Genomic DNA, 18,888 nt, shown 5'->3' on the forward strand with positions numbered 1-18,888 from the left:
TACATGCTGGAATTGGTTCCCGGCACTCCCTTATCCAAATACTAGTGGCCTGGTGCATGGATTTGTGCACACTGAAAGGAAATTAATTAGAAGAAATATTTTAATATGAATGTCAATAAAAACAACCAAATTCAGGATCGACAATGACAGATCAAAACACACACGTGCGATTGGAGCCAGTGAGAGCTTTATATGTATCGAGTATGTGCCAGTCAATGTTTATTTTTAAATTGCCAGTGTGCACCATATGTACCACCTGATGGGCTGGTTGGTCGGATAGTTGTATGAACGTATGGTCGGTCACTTAGCCTTTTATATGTATATAGACTAGAGGCCCAGTGCACCAATTCATGCACTGGTGGGGTCTGGTGGCCCGGCCCCAATCAGCGGATTGGGCCCTGGCCTGTTGGGAGGAGGAGATGGTGGGAGGTTGGCTGGCTGGCCCACCCCAATTGGGGCTTGATCAGGGACAGGCCGGCTGTGGGGAGGGGCTGTGAGTGATTGGCCGCTAGGCCCCACTCCCAAATGGGGTAGGGGGGGCAATCAGGGGTCACTGGCTGTGGGGTCACTGGCTGTGGGAGGGACTGTGGGAGGTTGGCCAGCCAGCCCCATCCCCAATTGGTGTGTGTGGGGCTGATTGGGGGAGGAACTGGTTGGGGAAGGGGCTGTGGGCCGATAGGGGTGGTGGGGGCTGATCGGGGGCCAGTAGCCTGGGGGAGGGGCCATGGGTGGTTGGCCAGCTGGCCCTTTCCCTGATCAGAGTGGGGGGGGCAATCAGGGGAGGAGCTGGCTGGGGGGAGGGGCCTCGGGCTGATCCAGGTGGTGGAGGACCATCAGAGCGGGGGTCGGTGGGCCCCTGATCAGGGTGGGAGGGCCAATCTGGGGTGGAGCCAGGCAGGGGGAGGGGTTGCAGCAGATTGTCCAGCTGGCCCCACCCCCTATTGGGATGGGTGCTTGGCTGTCCGCCCACCCTTCATCAGGGTGGGAGAAGCTGATCAGGGGTGTGGCCAGATGGGGGGAGGGGCTGGGGAGGTTGGCAGGCCGGCCCACCCCCCATTGGGCTGGTTTGCTGGCCACAGTGGGCGTCATAGCGACCTGTCATTCCCGTCGTTATGGCGTTCTGGTTGCTGGCTTTTTATATAGATAGATAGGCTTGGTCTGTCACTTGCTGGACTCTTTCTACACCACCCTTTACTCTCTTGTATAGCTGGGGTGAGCCAGTGTTAGAAGGAAGGGGATGGGTTAAATTTACTAAGAGGGCCACTCAGCGATAGCACATGGTGTGTAGGGAACTTTGGTGAGGGGCCTGCTGTTTCAAAAGGCCTATTCTAAGAGGGCATGAATCATGGTTTTCAGCCTGATTTGCTTATCATTTTGGTACTGGTAGCAACACAAGAACTGACAGGTCAGTAGGGCAGGATCCTCCAGAAAATACAATATATAAAACATCACGTAGTAACGAGAATTTAGCATATGATGTAAGTGGCATTAACAATTAATGGGGGAAAGGAAGAATTATTCCAAAAATGGTACTGGGATAATGACTGGCAAGAAAAAACAAACACCAATTAATTTCCTAAAGAGAGAGAAAGTGTTTTCTCACTTTCTAAAGCATTGTTTTATTTATAACACCATAAAACAAGAATGAGAAAACGCAAGTAAAATGTATATTTTTCAATTTGGGAAAAGAACTTTGTAAGTCTGGAGCAGGAGGACTCACAAAGGGAAGTACTGATTGACTGGACTATGGGAACCTTTTTGAAAATGTACTTTGAAAAGCATGCTAATGTAAAGCCAGTGAATTAAGCTCTATTTGGATGATTTTGTATCTTTTTTTTTGCTCTGTCAAATTTGTGTCTTGGTCCGGGTGGCATGTTTGAGCCCCTCCCACTCCCCATACACGGCACCTTGTCTGGGTTTGAACATCCTTGATTTCTGTTATTACTGCTGTTGGCCAATTGGCGACCCTTAAGCTGTGAGAGTCAAATCTGAGGTCATCCTGGCTGCTATATGGAAAAAGAATTTTATCACATCACATCTGTTAACTTGTGGAATAAACTCCCATCTTCACTATCCCACCTGTGCACGAATTTGTGCACCGGGCCTCTAGTTGTTACATAAGTTACTACGCTCTCAAGGTCTTCCCTTGCCCAGGCTTACTGACCCTCACAAAACTCAGCTTGATCCTGGCTTTGCTTCTTACCCTGCTTGTTTAGGGTGGCCAGTAAGTCTTCCTACAGGGTACAGCATGGACTTTGAGTCGGGGAATCAATGTGTGGCTGAGCTGTTTAGTAGATAAGTAACTACAAACAATTGACTTGATTCTGTCAAAGATAAAACTGGATACTGAAGGGGTAAGGCAGATTTGAACCAGTAATAGACTATTGCAATAGGGAAGAGGGTCCAGCATGAACTGAACTCAACGGGGCATTTTAAAGGGAGAGTGAGGGAGCGGGGTGGGGGACCAGAGGGACTTGAGTCAGGGAAGTGAAACATTCCTATCAATGTAAACGCTGATTAGGGCAGTTGTGTGGAAGGCAGGGGCTCTGTCCTTTCTGATAATTACATTTCAAAGCAATGGCTTTCAGGTCCTTGAGAAAGACACTCCTGAGCTGTAGGAGATACATAATATCACCCGCGCACTGAAGGAGGATTCTCACAGTGTAAGCCTTTTTAGTCAATGCTCTAAGGAAGCTTGGTAAAGGGCCAGCCATCAAGTGTTACCTAGAACAAAAAGTAAATTCTGCTGGCCGCCTTGAGCCCCTTAAGGGGAGCAAGGTCATTCTGGGGAAGCAGCCTGGAGATGTTAGAAACAATGTTAGTGTTTAAGTCTTTAATGTGGGAGGGGTGGAGTCCATGAAATCACTCTTGCTGAGTCTGAAGATTGTGTACCTGAAGGTTGATGACGCGTGGCGATGAAGGCTCAGAAGAGCTTGGCTAGAGTTTGGTCAAGGAAAATGGGAGGATACGTTATCTTCCTTCCCCATAAAAAACAAAAACAAAAACCAAAATGTTTTGTTTGCTCCTTTCTTCCTGTTTGGAATGTATTGTGTGAGAGTGTGATGACTGAAGCTGTAGCAACTGTCTTGAGACCAGGAGGAAGCAAACCAGAAGGTCAATAGCCAACTCCCTAAGAAGGGTATTATGTGGAAAACTAGAAAAAGCATTGATTTTTGATGACATCACTGACTCTTGGGTCTAAATCTGGGACCATCAATTCCCAGCCCCTCCCTCCTATCCTTTTCAGCAAACTTTAAATTTTAGAATAGATTTATTGAAAAGTTGGAAATGTAGTGTTAACATTGTAAATCAGCAAGCTAAAACAGAAGACGCCTTCATCAATAAGCCCAATTAATTTGGAGTCTTTTATTATGCTGGCAGGCTCAGAGGAATATTGCTTCTCAAATTCTGGGCCCCAACATGGAGGAAGTCTTCCCTTTTTATACTTTTCCTAGTCCTTTGTCTCCCAAATTTGGAATGAGACTTCCGGGCCTTCTGAGAAAGAAGCCCTGTGTGCTGGGAAGGGGCCATGAGACCATGTCTCAAGGCCTGGCCTGGTGCCAGCACTGACAACTCTGTCTGGGGCATGGTTTATGGCCTCTCTGGAATGGGAGTAGTTTTATTTTCCCTATTATTTAAGCAAGCAAGCGTTTACAGAAGCCAAAATAGCAGGGTTAAAATTGCAAATATTAGTTTTTACACAAGATGGAGGTTACTATGCTTCAGTAGTACAGAGAATGCTAATATATCCCTTATCAAATTTCCCCAACTATTAACCATCTTACTATGATGGCTCACTTGTCACAAGTAAGAAACTACCATTGGAACAGTAGTAATAACTGAGCTCCATGCTTTATTTGAATTTTACTAGTTCCCCCCTAATGCCCTTTTTCTATTTCTGGATTCCCTACAGAGTACCACATTACATTATCTGTCTTGTCACCTTAGTTTCCTCTGGTTTATGACAGATTCTCAGTTTCCTGGTGTTTCGTGACCTTTGACACAGTTTACGAGTACTGCTCAGGTGTTTTGGCGTTTGTCTGATGTTCTTCTCAAGGAAGAACTCGGTTGTAGGATTTGGGGGAGGAAGACCACAGGGGTGAAGTGCCCTCCCTATACCCTGGCATGCTATCACCATAATTCATTACTGACCATGTTAACCCTCAGCACCTGGCCAGGCATGGCTTGCCAGGTTTCTGCACTGCACACTTACTTTTCCCCACTTTCCATACTGCATTGTACACTTAGAAGCAAGTCACTAAGCCTATCTCACAATTCCGGGGGCGATGGGGGGGCAGAAATTGAGCTCCATCTCCGCACAGGGAGGAGTATTTACTTAAAAGATATGGACTTCTCCTGCGAGGCTGATCCTGGGAGAACTAGGCCAGGGAGGGTGAAATGGGGCGGGCACGCGGGGTGGGGCGGGACTTGCTGAGCAAAGGGGCGGGGCGGGGCACGCGGGGCGGGGCTAGCCGAGCAAAGGGGCGGGGCGGGACTAGCTGAGCAAAGGGGCGGGGCAGGGCTAGCCGGGCAAAGGGGCGGGGCGGGGCTAGCCGAGCAAAGGGGCGGGGCGGGACTAGCCGGGCAAAGGGGCGGGGCAGGGCTAGCCGGGCAAAGGGGCGGGGCGGGACTAGCCGAGCAAAGGGGCGGGACGGGACTAGCCGAGCAAAGGGGCGGAGCGGGGCACGCGGGGTGGGGCGGGCACGCGGGGTGGGGCGGGACTAGCTGAGCAAAGGGGCGGGGCAGGGCTAGCCGGGCAAAGGGGCGGGACGGGACTAGCCGAGCAAAGGGGCGGAGCGGGGCACAAGAGGCGGGGCGAGGCACGCAGGGGCGGGGCGCGTCGGGGAATCGGGGGCGGCGGGAAGTTCTGGCTGCCTGGGCTCGCTGTTCCGGCGTCGAGGCGGAGACGGAGACGGAGACAGAGGCGGAGCAAAAGGGGGGTTGGATGCCGGCCCTGAGGGTCAGGCCTGGGACGTGCGTAGGAAGTCCCTCCCCTCCGCTGGTCCGCACTTAAGCTGCGCTCCACGCCGACGGGCCCCTGAGTTTTCCTGTTCGCGACTCCGGGTCGGGGGACGGACCACGTCGGGTGCGGGCGTCCCCGGCGCTGCGGGAACACACCGCGCATGCCCCCGGCGGAAGCCCGCGGCGGGGAGGGGGCTCCGCCGGGCGGCCCAGGACTTGGCTTCGGTTAGTGAGGACGCGGGGCGCGCCAGCCGCTCCCTCCGCGGAGGCCCGAGTCTGGTCTTAACTCGCGGTCACCGGTGCGGTTTGGGTCTCCCTGGGCCAGCCGCCCCGCCGCCGTCACCTTGGAGACCGTCCGGGCGCCAGGTGAGCCGGAAGCACTTCCGGGCCGGGGCCTCCGGTTGCCCGGGTAACGGGAGCAGCTGGCGCTGGAGCGTTGCTACTATGTTACTTTTTTGATGTAAAAAGAACTGAGTTCGTGTCGCAAACTCCGCTAGGCCCGGAAGTGGTTCCTCTGGCGAACGTTGGCGCGCGAGGCGCAGGGCAGCGGGGTGGGAGCTGCGGGTGGGACGGGGAGGAGGGTCTGCGCCCTGGGCGGCGTCACGCCGGCTCCGCGTGCAGAGCTCGCACGCCCCCGGGGACCCGCGCAGCTGGCCCGAGTCTGTGCGGGCGGAGCGCGGGGCGCCGGGGGCGCGGGGCGCGGGGCACGGGGGGGCGAGTCGGGCTCGGCTCGCCACCTTTTGGTCGATGAAGCAGGGGGACCCTTGCAGGGCCGAGGCGGGTGGTAACAGTGCCTGGAGCTCTTGGCTTGTTACTCATGTCTGCCCGGTGTCGGTGGTGGATTTTAAGAGTTGTGTGGTTAAAGGGCACACAGAAAAGCCTAATTCTCCCAGGGTACTGTCACCGAAGCATTCATGCACATGGAAGTCACAATAGGAGTGTATAAAAGTCACCATAACGCCCCTCCCCTTGCACATCTTGGGCTATCTTTCCTTAAGTCTTCTGGTTTTATAAACATACATATTGTGTTCCCAATCAAACCTAAAAGGGATCATTGATGTTTCTGTCTATCCTCTCCCTTCCTCTCTGAAATCGATAAAAATATATTAAAAAAAAGGGGATCATTGAGTTTGTAATGTTCTGAAACTTTGTTTTTCTCCTTGGACATTTCTACACCTTAGCTTATATTTTTTCCTCCTGTTGATGGCTACATAATATTCCAGTATCTGAATCTTGGTGTTGTTTTAATTCTCACCTGAGGATATTTTTATTTTATTTTAAATACTAAAAAAAATTGATTTCAGAGATAGAGAGCAATTGAGAGAGAGAAACATTGATGAGAGAGAACATAGATCGGCTGCTTCCTGCACATTCCCTACTGGGGATCAGCCTGCAATCTGGGTATGTGCCCTGACTGGGAGTCAAACTGGGGTCTCCTGGGTGCATTGGTCCACACTCAACCACTGAGCCACACCAGCTGGGCTTTTTTTTTTTTTTAATTTTAGAGAGGAAGGGGAGAGAGGGAGAGAGAAACATTGATGTGAAAGAGGAACATCTACCAGTTGCCTCCTGTACATGCCTACGGTATAAATTTATATATATATATATATATATATATATATATATATATACACACACACACACACACACACACACACACACATACACACACACATTTTTTTTAAAAAAAGGAACTGTTTTAGAAGGACCAGTAAAATGTGCATTCCATTACTGCACAAGGGATCATGATTTAGCTCTCTGTATAAAAGTTCTGTATATAAAAACACTTTAGAGAAATGGTTTACCAAATGATATATATTTGTTGATTTAAATTTTTATAGGTACCAAGAACAGTAATTATCTTACATTGGGAGAAGGAGCAGAAGAAGTGCTTTTTATTTTCAATTGGGCACCTAAACAGAAATTGCAGTTGTAGTATGAAGAAGGGAAGAGGAAGAACAAGCCGGATCAGAAGACGAAAACTCTGCAGAAGTTCTCAGTCAAGAGGAGGTACAGTTTTTATTTTTTTTGGTGCCGGTGATATAAAAAAGGATCTTTTGTTGCTTGATAGTAACAGATGCATATAGCTTTTCTCAAAGGCACATGGGCAATGTTCACAGAGAATATTTCTTAAATAATTCTCTTTGTAATTGTGCCATTGTATGCTTTTTAACCCTTGTGGGAATATAAACATATTTATCCTTCCTGGGCAATGTTTACAGAGAATATACTATCTTGTAAAGAGGGAATATGCTAATTGACCATCACGCCCTCACAAAGATGGCGGTGCCCACAGCCAATAAGGAGGAAATATGCTAATTGACTGCCACACCCTCAAAGATGGCTGCGCCCACAGCCACAAGATGGCAGCGTCCAGTCCCCTCAGCCCCGCCAGCCACCCAGGGCTGGCCTGAGGCACAGGCAAGCCTCGGGTGTCGGCTGCCCAGCCGCCCAGGGCTGCCCGAGGCTCAGGTAACCAGGGCTGGCAGAGACTTGCGCTACCGGCAGTGGCAGCAGCAGAGGTGTGATGGGGCGTCGCCTTTCCCTGATTGACAGGTTGCCACCTGTCCCTGAGGGCTCCCGGACTGTGAGAGGGGGCAGGCTGGGCTGAGGGATCCCCCCACTCCAGTGCATGAATTTTCATGCACCGGGCCTCTAGTTTCTTAAATAATTCTCTTTGTAATTGTGCCATTGTGTTCTTTTTAACTCTTGTGGGAATATTAACATATTTCTCCTTCCTTCAACTGTGTCTTTTCTGGGGACTCCCAGGTTTCTGTTTCTAGTCCTGCCCGCTCTCCTGTCCTCTAATTACCTGCAAGGTATCAATGTTTGGATATAAACTCCCCATTTTGAGTTCCCTGTCACCCGGTTTGAAGACATACTGTCTGTGAAAGTGCCTGGCTAACTGGGAGGTACTACATTGGTAACGGTCAATTTTACCAGTTGCTTCTGCCTCTTTGAGACGATCATATGTTTTTTCTTTTTAGTTTACATTATTTGTACATTTTAAAATTCATTTCTTTTTATGATAACACTGAGACAATTCATCAGAGATTTTCTTTTTAAATGGTAATCTGATTTTATAGTGATTTTAATCACCATTTTTTCTTCCATTGATTAGTGAATGAGAGCTACAAGCCTGAATTTATAGCGCTTAAGAAGTGGTTGAAAGCTAGGAAGTTTGAAGATACAAATTTAATACCTGCTTGTTTTCCAGGTGAGTCTGGCTGTCAGTTCTCATGACCTTTGTCACAGGTGACGTGGGCACAGGTGACAGGAAAGCAGGGCTGAGCCTAGTAGGCGGCTGTATTCTCTCGGGGAGCGTATCTCGTATTGTGTCAGACTTCCTGCCTTGTAGCTGTAATTTTCTTTTAAAAAATATATTTTTATTGATTTCAGAGAGGAAGGGAGAAGGAGAGATAGAAACATCAATTATGAGAGAAAATCATTGATTGGCTGCCTCCTTCATGCTCCGTACTGGAGGTTGAGCCCACAACCCAGGCACGTGCCCTGACCGGGAATCAAACCCTGATCTGGTTTATAGCTCGACTCCCAACCACTGAGCCGTGCAGGCCAGGCTGTAGCTGTAATATTTGAGAACGTGGATTAACATGCTTTACCTTGTTCTAAAAGTAAATTGAAGTGGCTTATGGGAAGACATTCCAGAATGGTGAAATAAAATTCGAAATTACAAAAGGGGGATGGGAATAGAAAAATAAGGCGAAGGCAGGAATAAGGATAATTCATAGAAGTTGTGATTATAGGACCTTGCGCCCTCTCAGAGGCGAGCCACCAATTTGATGCTCCTTTCCAGCAGTGTAGACAAGGTACATGGCCAGTGACCCGAGTCTTAGTGCTGTTGTCTGTCAGCAGAAGCGCAGACATTCCCGGAACTTAGTCTGTAATAAGCTTTACTTTCACAAGGTCCTTGTGGCCACTTCCCGCCTCGCCTTAGTAAGTGTAGGTGGCCATGCTCTGTTTTCTGAACTTTGTCCAGTTTCTTCCTGCACCCCCCACACCCCTTTCCCCCCCGAGAGTTGTCAGTCCACTCCCTTTCTATGCCCCTGATTCTATTATATTCACCAGTTTATTCTGTTCATCAGATTTTTTATTCACTTTATTTTTAGGTTCACTTGTTGATAGATATGTATTTGTTGTTCATAATTTTTATCTTTACTTTTCTCTTCTTCTTCCTCTTCTTAAAGAATACCCTTCAGCATTTCATATAATACTGGTTTGGTGGTGATGAACTCCTTTAGCTTTTTCTTGTCTATGAAGCTCTTTATCTGCCCTTCAATTCTGAATGATAGCTTTGCTGGGTAGAGTAATCTTGGTTGTAGGTTCTTGCTATTCATCACCTTGTATATTTCTTGTCACTCCCTTCTGGCCTGCATAGTTTCTGTTGAGAAATCAGCTGACAGTCGAATGTACTCCCTTGTAGGTAACTAATTGTTTTTCTCTTGCTGCTTTTAATATTCTCTCTCTGTCTTTTGTCCTTGGCATTTTAATTATGATGTGTCTTGGTGTGGTCCTCTTTGGATTCCTTTTGTTTGGGGTTCTGTGCGCTTCCTGGACTTGTAACTCTATTTCTTTCACCAGGTGGGGGAAGTTTTCAGTCATTATTTCTTCAAATAGGTTTTTAGTATCTTGCTCTCTCTCTTCTTCTGGCACCCCCATAATTCGGATGTTGGTACGCTTGAAGTTGTCCCAGAAGCTCCTTACTCTATCTTCATATTTCTGGATTCTTTTTTCTTTTTGCTTTTCCAGTTGGGTGTTTTTTGCTTCTTCATATTTCAAATCTTTGACTTGATTCTTGGGATCCTCTAGTCTGCTGTTGGATCTCTGTATATTATTCTTTATTTCAGTCTGTGTATGCTTAATTTCTATTTGGTTCTTTTTCATATCCTTGAGGGTCTCACTATATATTTCTTAGAGGTTTCTAGAAGATTCTTGAGTAACCTTATATCTGTGGTTTTGAACTCTATATCCTGTAGTTTGCTTTCCTCCATTTCTTTCATTTGTGACATGTTTCTTTGTCTCCACATTTTGGCTGCTTCCCTGTGTTGATAGGGTGGCTTCGTGTGCTATGTGTCCTATAGGGCCCAGTGGCTCAGCCTCCCCAGTCACCTGAGGTGAATGCTCTTGGTGCACCCCTTTGTTGGTTGTGTGCACAGTCTTGTTGTAGTTAAGCGTTTTTTGCTGTTGGTATCACTGGGAGGAATTGACCTCCAGACCAGTTGGCTATGAGGACAAGTTGTGTCTACAATGGGAGAACTGCTGTGCTGGAGACACCCTTATGGGGCAGGACTTGCTTCAGTGGGGCTTTGGTGCTCACTGAGTCTGCCCCCTGAGTGTGTCCCTATGGGTCTGAGGAGTTGTAATCTGGATGGTCCCTCTCTGACCCCTGGGTACACTGGCTCTTGGATCTCCAAGGAGGTGCTAAGTCAACCCCTGCCTGAGGCCGCCCAGCAGGAGTTACAGAGAGATCTGCAGATTTCTCCTCTTAGTTTGGGGTTGGGAGGTGCCCAGATGAGGCCCAGCTGTGAAGCAATGCAGGCTGCTGATGAGCCTTAGGTCGTCTTTTGGAAGCTCTGGGGTTCTTTGACCCAGCTGCAGATTGTGAGGTTAGGTTGCAAAAGGCCAGGCCATTCATATGCAAATGCCTCTGTGCACAGCTTGGGTGGGGTTGTAAATTAGGTGGGGCGTGGTCTCAGGGAATCACTGGGCGGAGCAAACCGCAATGGCTGCCAGTCTGCTCTGCTCTGATAGGTCCCTGGGTCTCTGTGTCCTGCGGCCCCGTGCAGGAACAATGAACGCTGCCACAACCTCTGATAGAAAGCCGCCCTCGAGCCAAAACCGGTTTGGCTCAGTGGATAGAGCGTCAGCCTGCGGACTGAAGGGTCCCGGGTTCGATTCCGGTCAAGGGCATGTACCTTGGTTGCGGGCACATCCCCAGTGGGAGGTGTGCAGGAGGCAGCTGATCGATGTTTCTCTCTCATTGATGTTTCTAACTCTCTATCCCTCTGTCTTCCTCTCTGTAAAATATCAATAAAATATATTAAAAAAAAAAAAAAAAAAAAAAAAAAGCCGCCCTCGTGTTCCCGCCTGATGCCAGACAGTCCAGTTTCTCCAGAGTCTCGCCCGGAACTGGAGTTCAGAGCAGTTGGGAGTTTGTATCTCCCTCCCGATTGGAAAAGACCACAGCGTACTAGGTCGCCAGCCCATTTCCACATGCGCCTCCGTACCTTCACTCTTCCGCACCTCTGCACCTCCTACCCGTCTAGATGTGCTTTTCTCTTTCCTCCTTGTTGTAGAACTGGCTCTCAGCCAGCCTTCCCGTGGTTCTGGATGATCCGTTTTTTCTTTTAGCTGTAGTTTTTTTTTTTCTCTCTCTTTTTTTAAAATATATTTTATTGATATTTCACAGAGAGGAATGGAGAGGGATAGAGAGCTAGAAACATCTATGAGAGAGAAACATCGATCAGCTGCCTCCTGCACACCTCCCACTGAGGATGTGCCCGCAACCAAGGTACATGCCCTTGACCTGAATCGAACCTGGGACCTTTCAGTCCGCAGGCCGACGCTCTATCCACTGAGCCAAACCGGTTTCAGCTAGCTGTAGTTTTGATGTGGTTGTGCAAGACAGCAAGTTCAGGTGTTTACCTATGCCGCCATCTTGGTTCCTCTCCTGCTTTGTTTTTTTTTGTCTATAAAGTTTTACATATGTCTCCTTTTTGCCCAGTTGACCCCCTCTCCCGCAGCCATTCCCACCCCGGGCAAGCCCCCACTGCCCCAGTGTCTGTGTCCATTGGTTATGCTAATATGCATGCACACAAGTCCTTTGGTTGCTCTCTAACCCCCCCTCTCCTCCATTTGTCTCTGGATCTATTCTTGTTCATCAAATTATGTTGATCATTATATCCCACATATGAGTGAGACCATGTAATATTTCTCTTTCTCTGACTGGCTTATTTCGCTTAGCATAATGCTCTCTGGTTTCATCCATGTTGTTGCAACTGGTAAAAGTTCCTTCTTTTTTATAGCAGCGTAGTATTCCATTGTGTAAATGTACCACATTTTTTTTTTTTAAATATATTTTATTGATATTTCACAGAGAGGAAGGGAGAGGGATAGAGAGCTAGAAACATCGATCAGCTGCCTCCTGCACACCCCCCACTGGGGATGTGCCCACAACCAAGGTACATGCCCTTGACCGGAATCGAACCTGGGACCCTTGAGTCCCCAGGCCGACGCTCTATCCACGGAGCCAAACCGGTTTTGGCTGTACCACATTTTTTTAATCCACTCGTCTGCTGATGGGCACTTAGGCTGTTTCCAAATCTTAGCTATTGCAAATTGTGCTGCTATGAACATAGGGGTGCATATATCCTTTCTGATTGGTATTTCTGGTTTCTTGGGATATAGTCCTAGGAGTGAGATTACTGGGTCAAATGGGAGTTCCATTTTTAACTTTTGGAGGAAACTCCATACTGTTCTCCACAGTGGCTGCACCAGTCTGCATTCCCACCAGCAGTGCAGGAGGGTTCCTTTTTCTCCGCATCCTCGCCAGCACTTGTCATTTGTTGATGATAACCATTCTGACAGGTGTGAGGTGGTACCTCATTGTTGTTTTGATTTGCATCTCTCAGATGACTAGTGACTTTGAGCATGTTTTCATATGTCTCTTGTCCTTCTATATGTCCTCTTTCGAAAAGTGTCTATTTACATCCTTTGACCATGTTTTGATTGGGTCGTTTATCTTCCTTTTGTTAAGTTGTAGGAGTTCTCTGTAAATTTTGGAGATTAAGCCCTTATCGGAAATATCATTGGGAAATATGTTCTCCCTTGAACACTATGTTGTAGAAATATTGGTAAAGCATCTTCCAGGTTTATCCCATATGCCAGGTTCTGTTCATATGCAGAGGTGGATGGAAGTCGGTTAACAGTTGTGAGTACTCAAAACACAGTTTATTCTTGTATTATAATGCATGAATTATTGTATTATTTATTTGTATTTCAACTGTAAGCCTACTTTTGCCCATCCCTCTATGGTTGGAGATAAATTTCCACTTAAATTAGCATACAAGTCTAAGGAAGACCCCGCGGAGGAGGTCAGCCTAAGGGTCCCTAAGAGACCCAGCAGCCGCTCTGTGGAAGGTGCATGGTCTTTAGGTCTCGATTCTGCAGGCCACTTTCCCCTTCGAGGATCGCAAACCCAAGAGGAGGCCAGCACTTGTCCGTTTTCCAGAGCAGCGTCTTGACCCTCTGGGACTCAAAGGATACGAGACGCCGGCTTTGACGGTCATGCGCATCTTCTCTCCAGAGAGTGCTCTGAGACCTGGACGCTGCAGCAGCATTCACTCTTTCCTGTCTTTGCGTTCCTAGATACCGGAAGAGGGCTGATGAGCAAAACGTCCCTGCAGGTGAGAATCTCTCTTGTCCTTGAAACCCAGTGTAGATGTTGCTGCTTTGTTTTGTGGGTTGAAGCACGTGGAGTAAACATACGTTCGGCATACAGGCATGTTTCACTTACTGGATGTGTTTCAGTACAACTCTGCCAGTTAGAGCTGCTTGCCGCATACCGAGACAGACCCACGTAGCAGGGCTGCACAGGGCAGTTTATTTTGCCGTCACGTGTACGCGCCCTGGTAGGCGACCTGGCTGCTGTGGCATCCGTGGCCGTCAGAGGCCCAGGACTTAGCAGCTCTCTACCCACGCCCTTGGAGGGAGCCGCCACCCTCGGGCCCAGCGTGTGGCTCCTGGAGCCTGAGCAGCAGCACCAAGGGGTGAGGAAGGGCAGCTTCTCCCGGCAAGGAAATGGGACCCATGAGCCAGCCTCCTCTCAGCTGCCAGCGACGCGGTGCGCAGCCCCAGCGGCTGGGAGGCGACCCCTGTGGGCAGTGTCCTTCGGGGGGGGGGGTTGGGTGGTGAGGAGGAGCGAGGCCTGTTGGGTAGGCAGCCAGCGGTCTGCCACAGCAGATTTTATAAAGCAGATCATGTGATAGCCGTGCCAGGGGAGGGAGCCGCTCTCATCTGAGAGGAGGTAGAACCGAGCAGGCGGAGGGAGGAGGCTCGGTGCTGCCCCAGGGGCCAGCCTGCGGTGGCACCGGCGGGACAAGGCTCCGGACTGTGGGCTTCCGTGTCCTCACCTGGAAAACAAGGAGGGAATGGCATGGTGATCGGACCTCCCAGGTCCGTTTATGCCATTTAAAGCACATCTAATGCAGTTTTCTGTAAAGCTACTAATCAGTTCCTTAATTTATTTTTATTTCAAATTGTTTTAATTTCTCAATTTAATTTATATACACCCCAGCCTTGTACATACGTTTAGTGTAAAGAATGGTAACTTTTAGTGTTGTAATTCTATTATGCTATTTTAATTTTTAAATTACTTTATAATTTTTAATTTTGGCAAAATACATACTAGTATAAAATAAAACTTACCACTTTAAGTGTGCAGCTTATTGGCATTAAGTGCATGTACATTGTTGGGTAATATTGTTATTTTTTGAACAGAGGTGTAATTGACCTCATTCTATAGCAGACTTTGGAGAGGAGACATATACCTCTCATGTATAGAGCAGTGACTATAGGTTATTTTTTTAAATAGGTTTTTATTTACTTTAGAGAGAGAGGAAGGGAGAGGAGAAAGATAGAAACATTGATGAGAGAGAAACATGGATTGGCTGCCTCCTGCACACCGCCTACTGGAGTTTGAACCTGCAACCTGGGCATGTGCCCCGACCAGGAATCAGACCTTGACCTCCTAGTTCATAGGTCATAGGTCAATGCTCAACCATGGAGCCATGCCGGCTGGGCTGCACAGCTTTTAAGTGTTCAGTTTGATGAGTTTTGATGATGAAGAGATTTACCCCAAGGAACATATAGACCATTTTATCAAGTGGCTTTAAAAAAAATCCTCACCTGAGGCTATGTTTTTATTGATTTGGGGGGGGGAGAAAGAGAGAGAGAGAGAGAGAGAGAGAGAGAGAGAAGAGATCCACATGAGAGAGAAACATTGATAGGTTGTCTCCCTTACCCGCCCTGAGTGGAGAAGAACCTGAAACCTTGGTATGTACCCCGACTGGGAATCGAGCCACAACCTTTGGTGGTACAGGACGATTCTCTAACCACCGGGCCAGCGGGTGGATTTTTAAAAATCATAAAGTCACGGATGTTGGGGCAGGAGGAGGTGGTAGTGATGATCTAGTTTAATCTCGATTTACAGATGAGGCAACTGGAAATGGCACCCAGCTGATAGTCAGCTGGGATTTGTAACTGTGACACCAGTTTCAATGCAAGCAGGACCTCACACCGGCGTCCTGGCGCCTTCCTTGTTTCTGGTGTCCGTTACTTGCATCTTAATTTCCTTTCTCTGTTCCCATCTCCGTGGGAAGAGCTGTGTTTCGGCAGGTGTTAGACGAGCCCCTTGTGCTGGGTGCGCTGCCCTTGCTTTCGCAGGTGGACACAGGCAGGGGTCCTCAAACTACGGCCCGCGGGCCACATGCGGCCCGCCGAGGACATGGATCCGGCCCGCCGGGTGCCGCTGCCTGTCCTGCTTAGCAGCCGACGCGTCCCGGGCCCACAGTGCGCATAGGAATTTGTTCCTAGTTTTTTTTTTAAAAACTATAGTCCGGCCCTCCAACGGTCTGAGGGACAGTGAACTGGCCCCCTCTTTAAAAAGTTTGAGGACCCCTGGACTAGAGGGAGGGTGGCCATTTCTAGGACAGCCACTGGTACATGGGGTTGCACACATGGGGTTGAGTGTGTGTGGGTTCTGTCTGTCTCCTGAAGGAGCACCACTTCCTGGCCTGAGAGAGGGAAGGGACAGTTTGATCTGGGTTGTCAGTGTTGCCACACTCCTTTCTGGTGGAAGGTTGACAGTCACGTGATTGACCTTTAACTCCTGTGGGGGTTGTAGTGCCTGTGTGGGAGCAGCCTTGCCTACAGCGCTGACGCAGGGGCTTGGGAGTTAGTCGCCGGTGGTTGCTGTGGTCGGGTTATCCTGGGTTCTTAGTAGATGAAACGGAGGGCTTGAGAAGACGCGCACCCACAGGTCCTTCCCCAAGCATGGGCGTTCTAAACTTTGCTTTCTTTTTCGGTAAGGAGGGACAGGTGATTATTTCGTTGCCTGAGAGTTGCCTGCTCACCACGGACACAGTGATTAGGAGCTACTTAGGGGCGTACATTGCTAAGTAAGTGACCGCTCACATGCTACCGGGGCACTGCTTCTCCTTCAAGTGTGTACCATCGGCAGGTATGTCACCTAAGGCCGAGTTCAGGAGGACCCAGCCCCTTGCACAGCTGATACCTGAAATGGTGCAAAGGTCTACTCTGGGCTGTGAAGTTTGTTTTTAATTCATCGCAAACTGGGAGGTGGGTTTGAATCCTGATCTGTCCCAGAAACGGAAGATGAGATGGGATAATAAAGGAAGTCATGGCTGAGCGCCTTGCTCATAGTAGCTTGTTCTCCATCGTAGTAGAGCTTGACAAATGTTAATTGCTTTTTTATTTTTACCCTCATTGTACTTGCTTAAATTTGCTTTCAACTCTGAAGAGCTGTTGACATTATGAAAGAGTTAGTTTTATTTAGCATAGACGAGAGGGGGCCAGCCTTGGCGTGGAGAACTAATTTCCAGCTCATGTTATCCTGGGCCTCTGTTCGGGGCACTGAGGACAGAGTGCGTGAGATCCTCAGCAGAAGGGTTTCTAAATTATGAGGTTGAAAGATTGAATTGTTTCTTAACCCAGGGTAAATTCTGAATGTGTCCTCCCCCACCCCCTGCTAGCTTTTAAAAAAGTTAATATATATTTTTTTGATTTCAGAGAGGAAGGGAGAGGGAGAGGTAGATAGACACATCAATGATGAGTCATCGATCCATTGCCTCCAGCACGCCCCCTACTGGGGATCGAGCCTGCAACTGGGGCATGTGTCCTGACTGGAATTGAACCAGGACCTACCTATGTCTTGGTTCATAGATCGACACTCAACCACTGAGACACACTGGCTGGGCCCCACTGGCTTTTGTAAGAGGACTGATATATCTTTTTTTAAAAAAATATATTTTTATTGAGTTCACAGAGGAAGGGAGAGAGAGAGAGGGATAGAAACATCAGTGATGAGAGAGAATCATTGATCGGCTGCCTCCTGCACGCCCCCTACTGGGGATCGAGCCCGCAACCCAGGCATGTGCCCTTGACCGGAATTGAACCCGGGACCCTTCAGTCCGCAGGCCAACGCTGTATCCACTGAGCCAAACCGGCCAGGGCAGGACTGATATATCTATTGGTGTGAGTAGAGGCAAGGATGCTCTTAGTATTAATATTTTCCATGTCATTCTGAAATTTTGAGTAGAATGTATGGTAATATAGGAATCTAGATGTTGAAGGATTATTCTAAATACATTCATGCAGCATGAGATTTTTACTGTGAACAGATAAAAATCCTGCAGTGTATAATTTGCAATAGAGGTGGTAAGTTTAGGATTAAAATAGAAATACCTACATGTACCAGTGGATGTACTGGATTCTTTCCATCGCTTCCCCCACCACGTGCTCTATCGTTGTCCCAGCGAAACCAGTGGACTTCCAGCAAAAGCTTAAAGCTGGAGAACCAACTTGGAAGCAAAGAGGGGTTTTGCAGAAAGGAATCTTGCACACAAAGCTGGGACTCGGGTTAGTGAGTCCATTCTGGTGTGGACGTGACTTGCTCAGAGCACTGGTGTTGGGCGCTCTCTGGAGAGCAGAGCTTTGAGGAAGGAAGACCCTCCCACAGGCGCATGAAATCAACTGGGCGAGTGCTGACCGGCCCGTTTCTGTGGGAGCAGAACTAACCACTAGAGTGTCTGTGTCTCCCCATAAAAGTAACTTCCTTCCTTTGGCTTTTCATTTGACAAGGTGGCAGCCTTCCCCGTCTCCTCTGCTGGCTCTGTGCACCTTTTTAGTCGCAGAAAGGCATGCTGGGGATCGGTCTCCCTGGAAGCCCTACCTGGAGGTTTTGCCAAAGGCCTACACCTGCCCTGTTTGTTTGGAGCCGGAAGTGGTGACTCTTCTTCCCAGGCCGTTGGCAGCGGAGGCCAGAGAGCAGAGGACGCGCGTGCGCGAGCTGTTCACTTCCTCCCGAGGCTTCTTCTCCTCCCTGCAGCCTCTGCTTTCGGAGGCCGCGGAGAGCGTCTTCAGCTACAGGGCCTTCCTGTGGGCCTGGTGCACGGTCAACACCAGAGCCGTGTACATGAAGCGAGGCCGGAGGCAGGGCCTGTCCGCGGAGCCAGACACCTGCGCGCTCGCCCCGTACCTGGATCTGCTGAACCACAGCCCAGCCGTCCAGGTGAGAGGCTGCCGAGGGGACGTGTTCTGTTTGCACAGGAAGGACACCGACCTGCAGAGCCTGTGACCTAGAGTAGTGAGTGGACCCACAGGGAAGGTGTAGCCGGCTCTCGGTAACGGCCTGCCGCCAGGTGTGCTCCTGTGTCCTCCCAACCCCGTCGCCCTCCAGGCCCGCAGAGCCCAGTGTTACATCCCGCCTCCCCCAGGTCTTCACCGCAGCCTGCGCTCCCGCGCCCACCTGTGGTGCAGGTCTGCCTCCTTCCAGAACTGGCCCTGGAGGGTGGCTTGCGTTCCTGTCCCGACCCCTTTTATACGTGGGGCCTTGCTTCCGCTTTGATCTTTGCTGTGATCTCTGGCTAACGTACTGCCTCCCTCTCTGAGCTCTGCAGTCTCAGAGGACGGGCACTTTGCTTTGTTCCTCTTTGCGATCCCAGTGCGCAGCGCAGGGCCTGCACACAGTAGGCCTTCCATAAACCTTTATTAAAAAACACAAAACCAGTGAACCTTCATTGAACGGGGGAAGGAGTCGAAATCATTGGAGAATCCTGCTTTGGGAGAGTCAGATCTCTTGCTCTCTGCCCCGCTCCCCTGTGGCACAGG

At 49.1% G+C, this 18,888-nt stretch overlaps 1 protein-coding gene across 6 annotated transcripts in view; it reads left to right on the plus strand.

Annotated features, from left to right (window-relative positions):
* The first annotated feature begins 4,997 nt into the window (after nt 1-4,997).
* Nucleotides 4,998-18,888, plus strand: part of SETD4 (SET domain containing 4) — a 30,038-nt gene continuing 16,147 nt past the window's right edge. For 2 of the 6 annotated variants that reach the window (XM_080657957.1, XM_080657960.1), the window contains exons 1-6: nt 5,047-5,328; nt 6,804-6,972; nt 8,084-8,179; nt 13,348-13,385; nt 16,069-16,157; nt 17,860-18,289. In XM_080657957.1, the coding sequence (XP_080514083.1) occupies nt 6,900-6,972; nt 8,084-8,179; nt 13,348-13,385; nt 16,069-16,157; nt 17,860-18,289 (726 nt within the window). In that variant the 5' untranslated portion in view covers nt 5,047-5,328; nt 6,804-6,899. Of the gene's footprint in view, nt 5,329-6,803; nt 6,973-8,083; nt 8,180-13,347; nt 13,386-16,068; nt 16,158-17,859; nt 18,290-18,888 lie in introns of all 6 variants that reach the window. The other 4 variants (XR_013960037.1, XM_080657961.1, XM_080657958.1 and 1 more) reach the window with 4 other exon arrangements.

Source organism: Plecotus auritus (assembly GCF_963455305.1).
Source record: "Plecotus auritus genome assembly, chromosome: 2".
Classification (NCBI taxonomy): Eukaryota; Metazoa; Chordata; class Mammalia; order Chiroptera; family Vespertilionidae; genus Plecotus; species Plecotus auritus.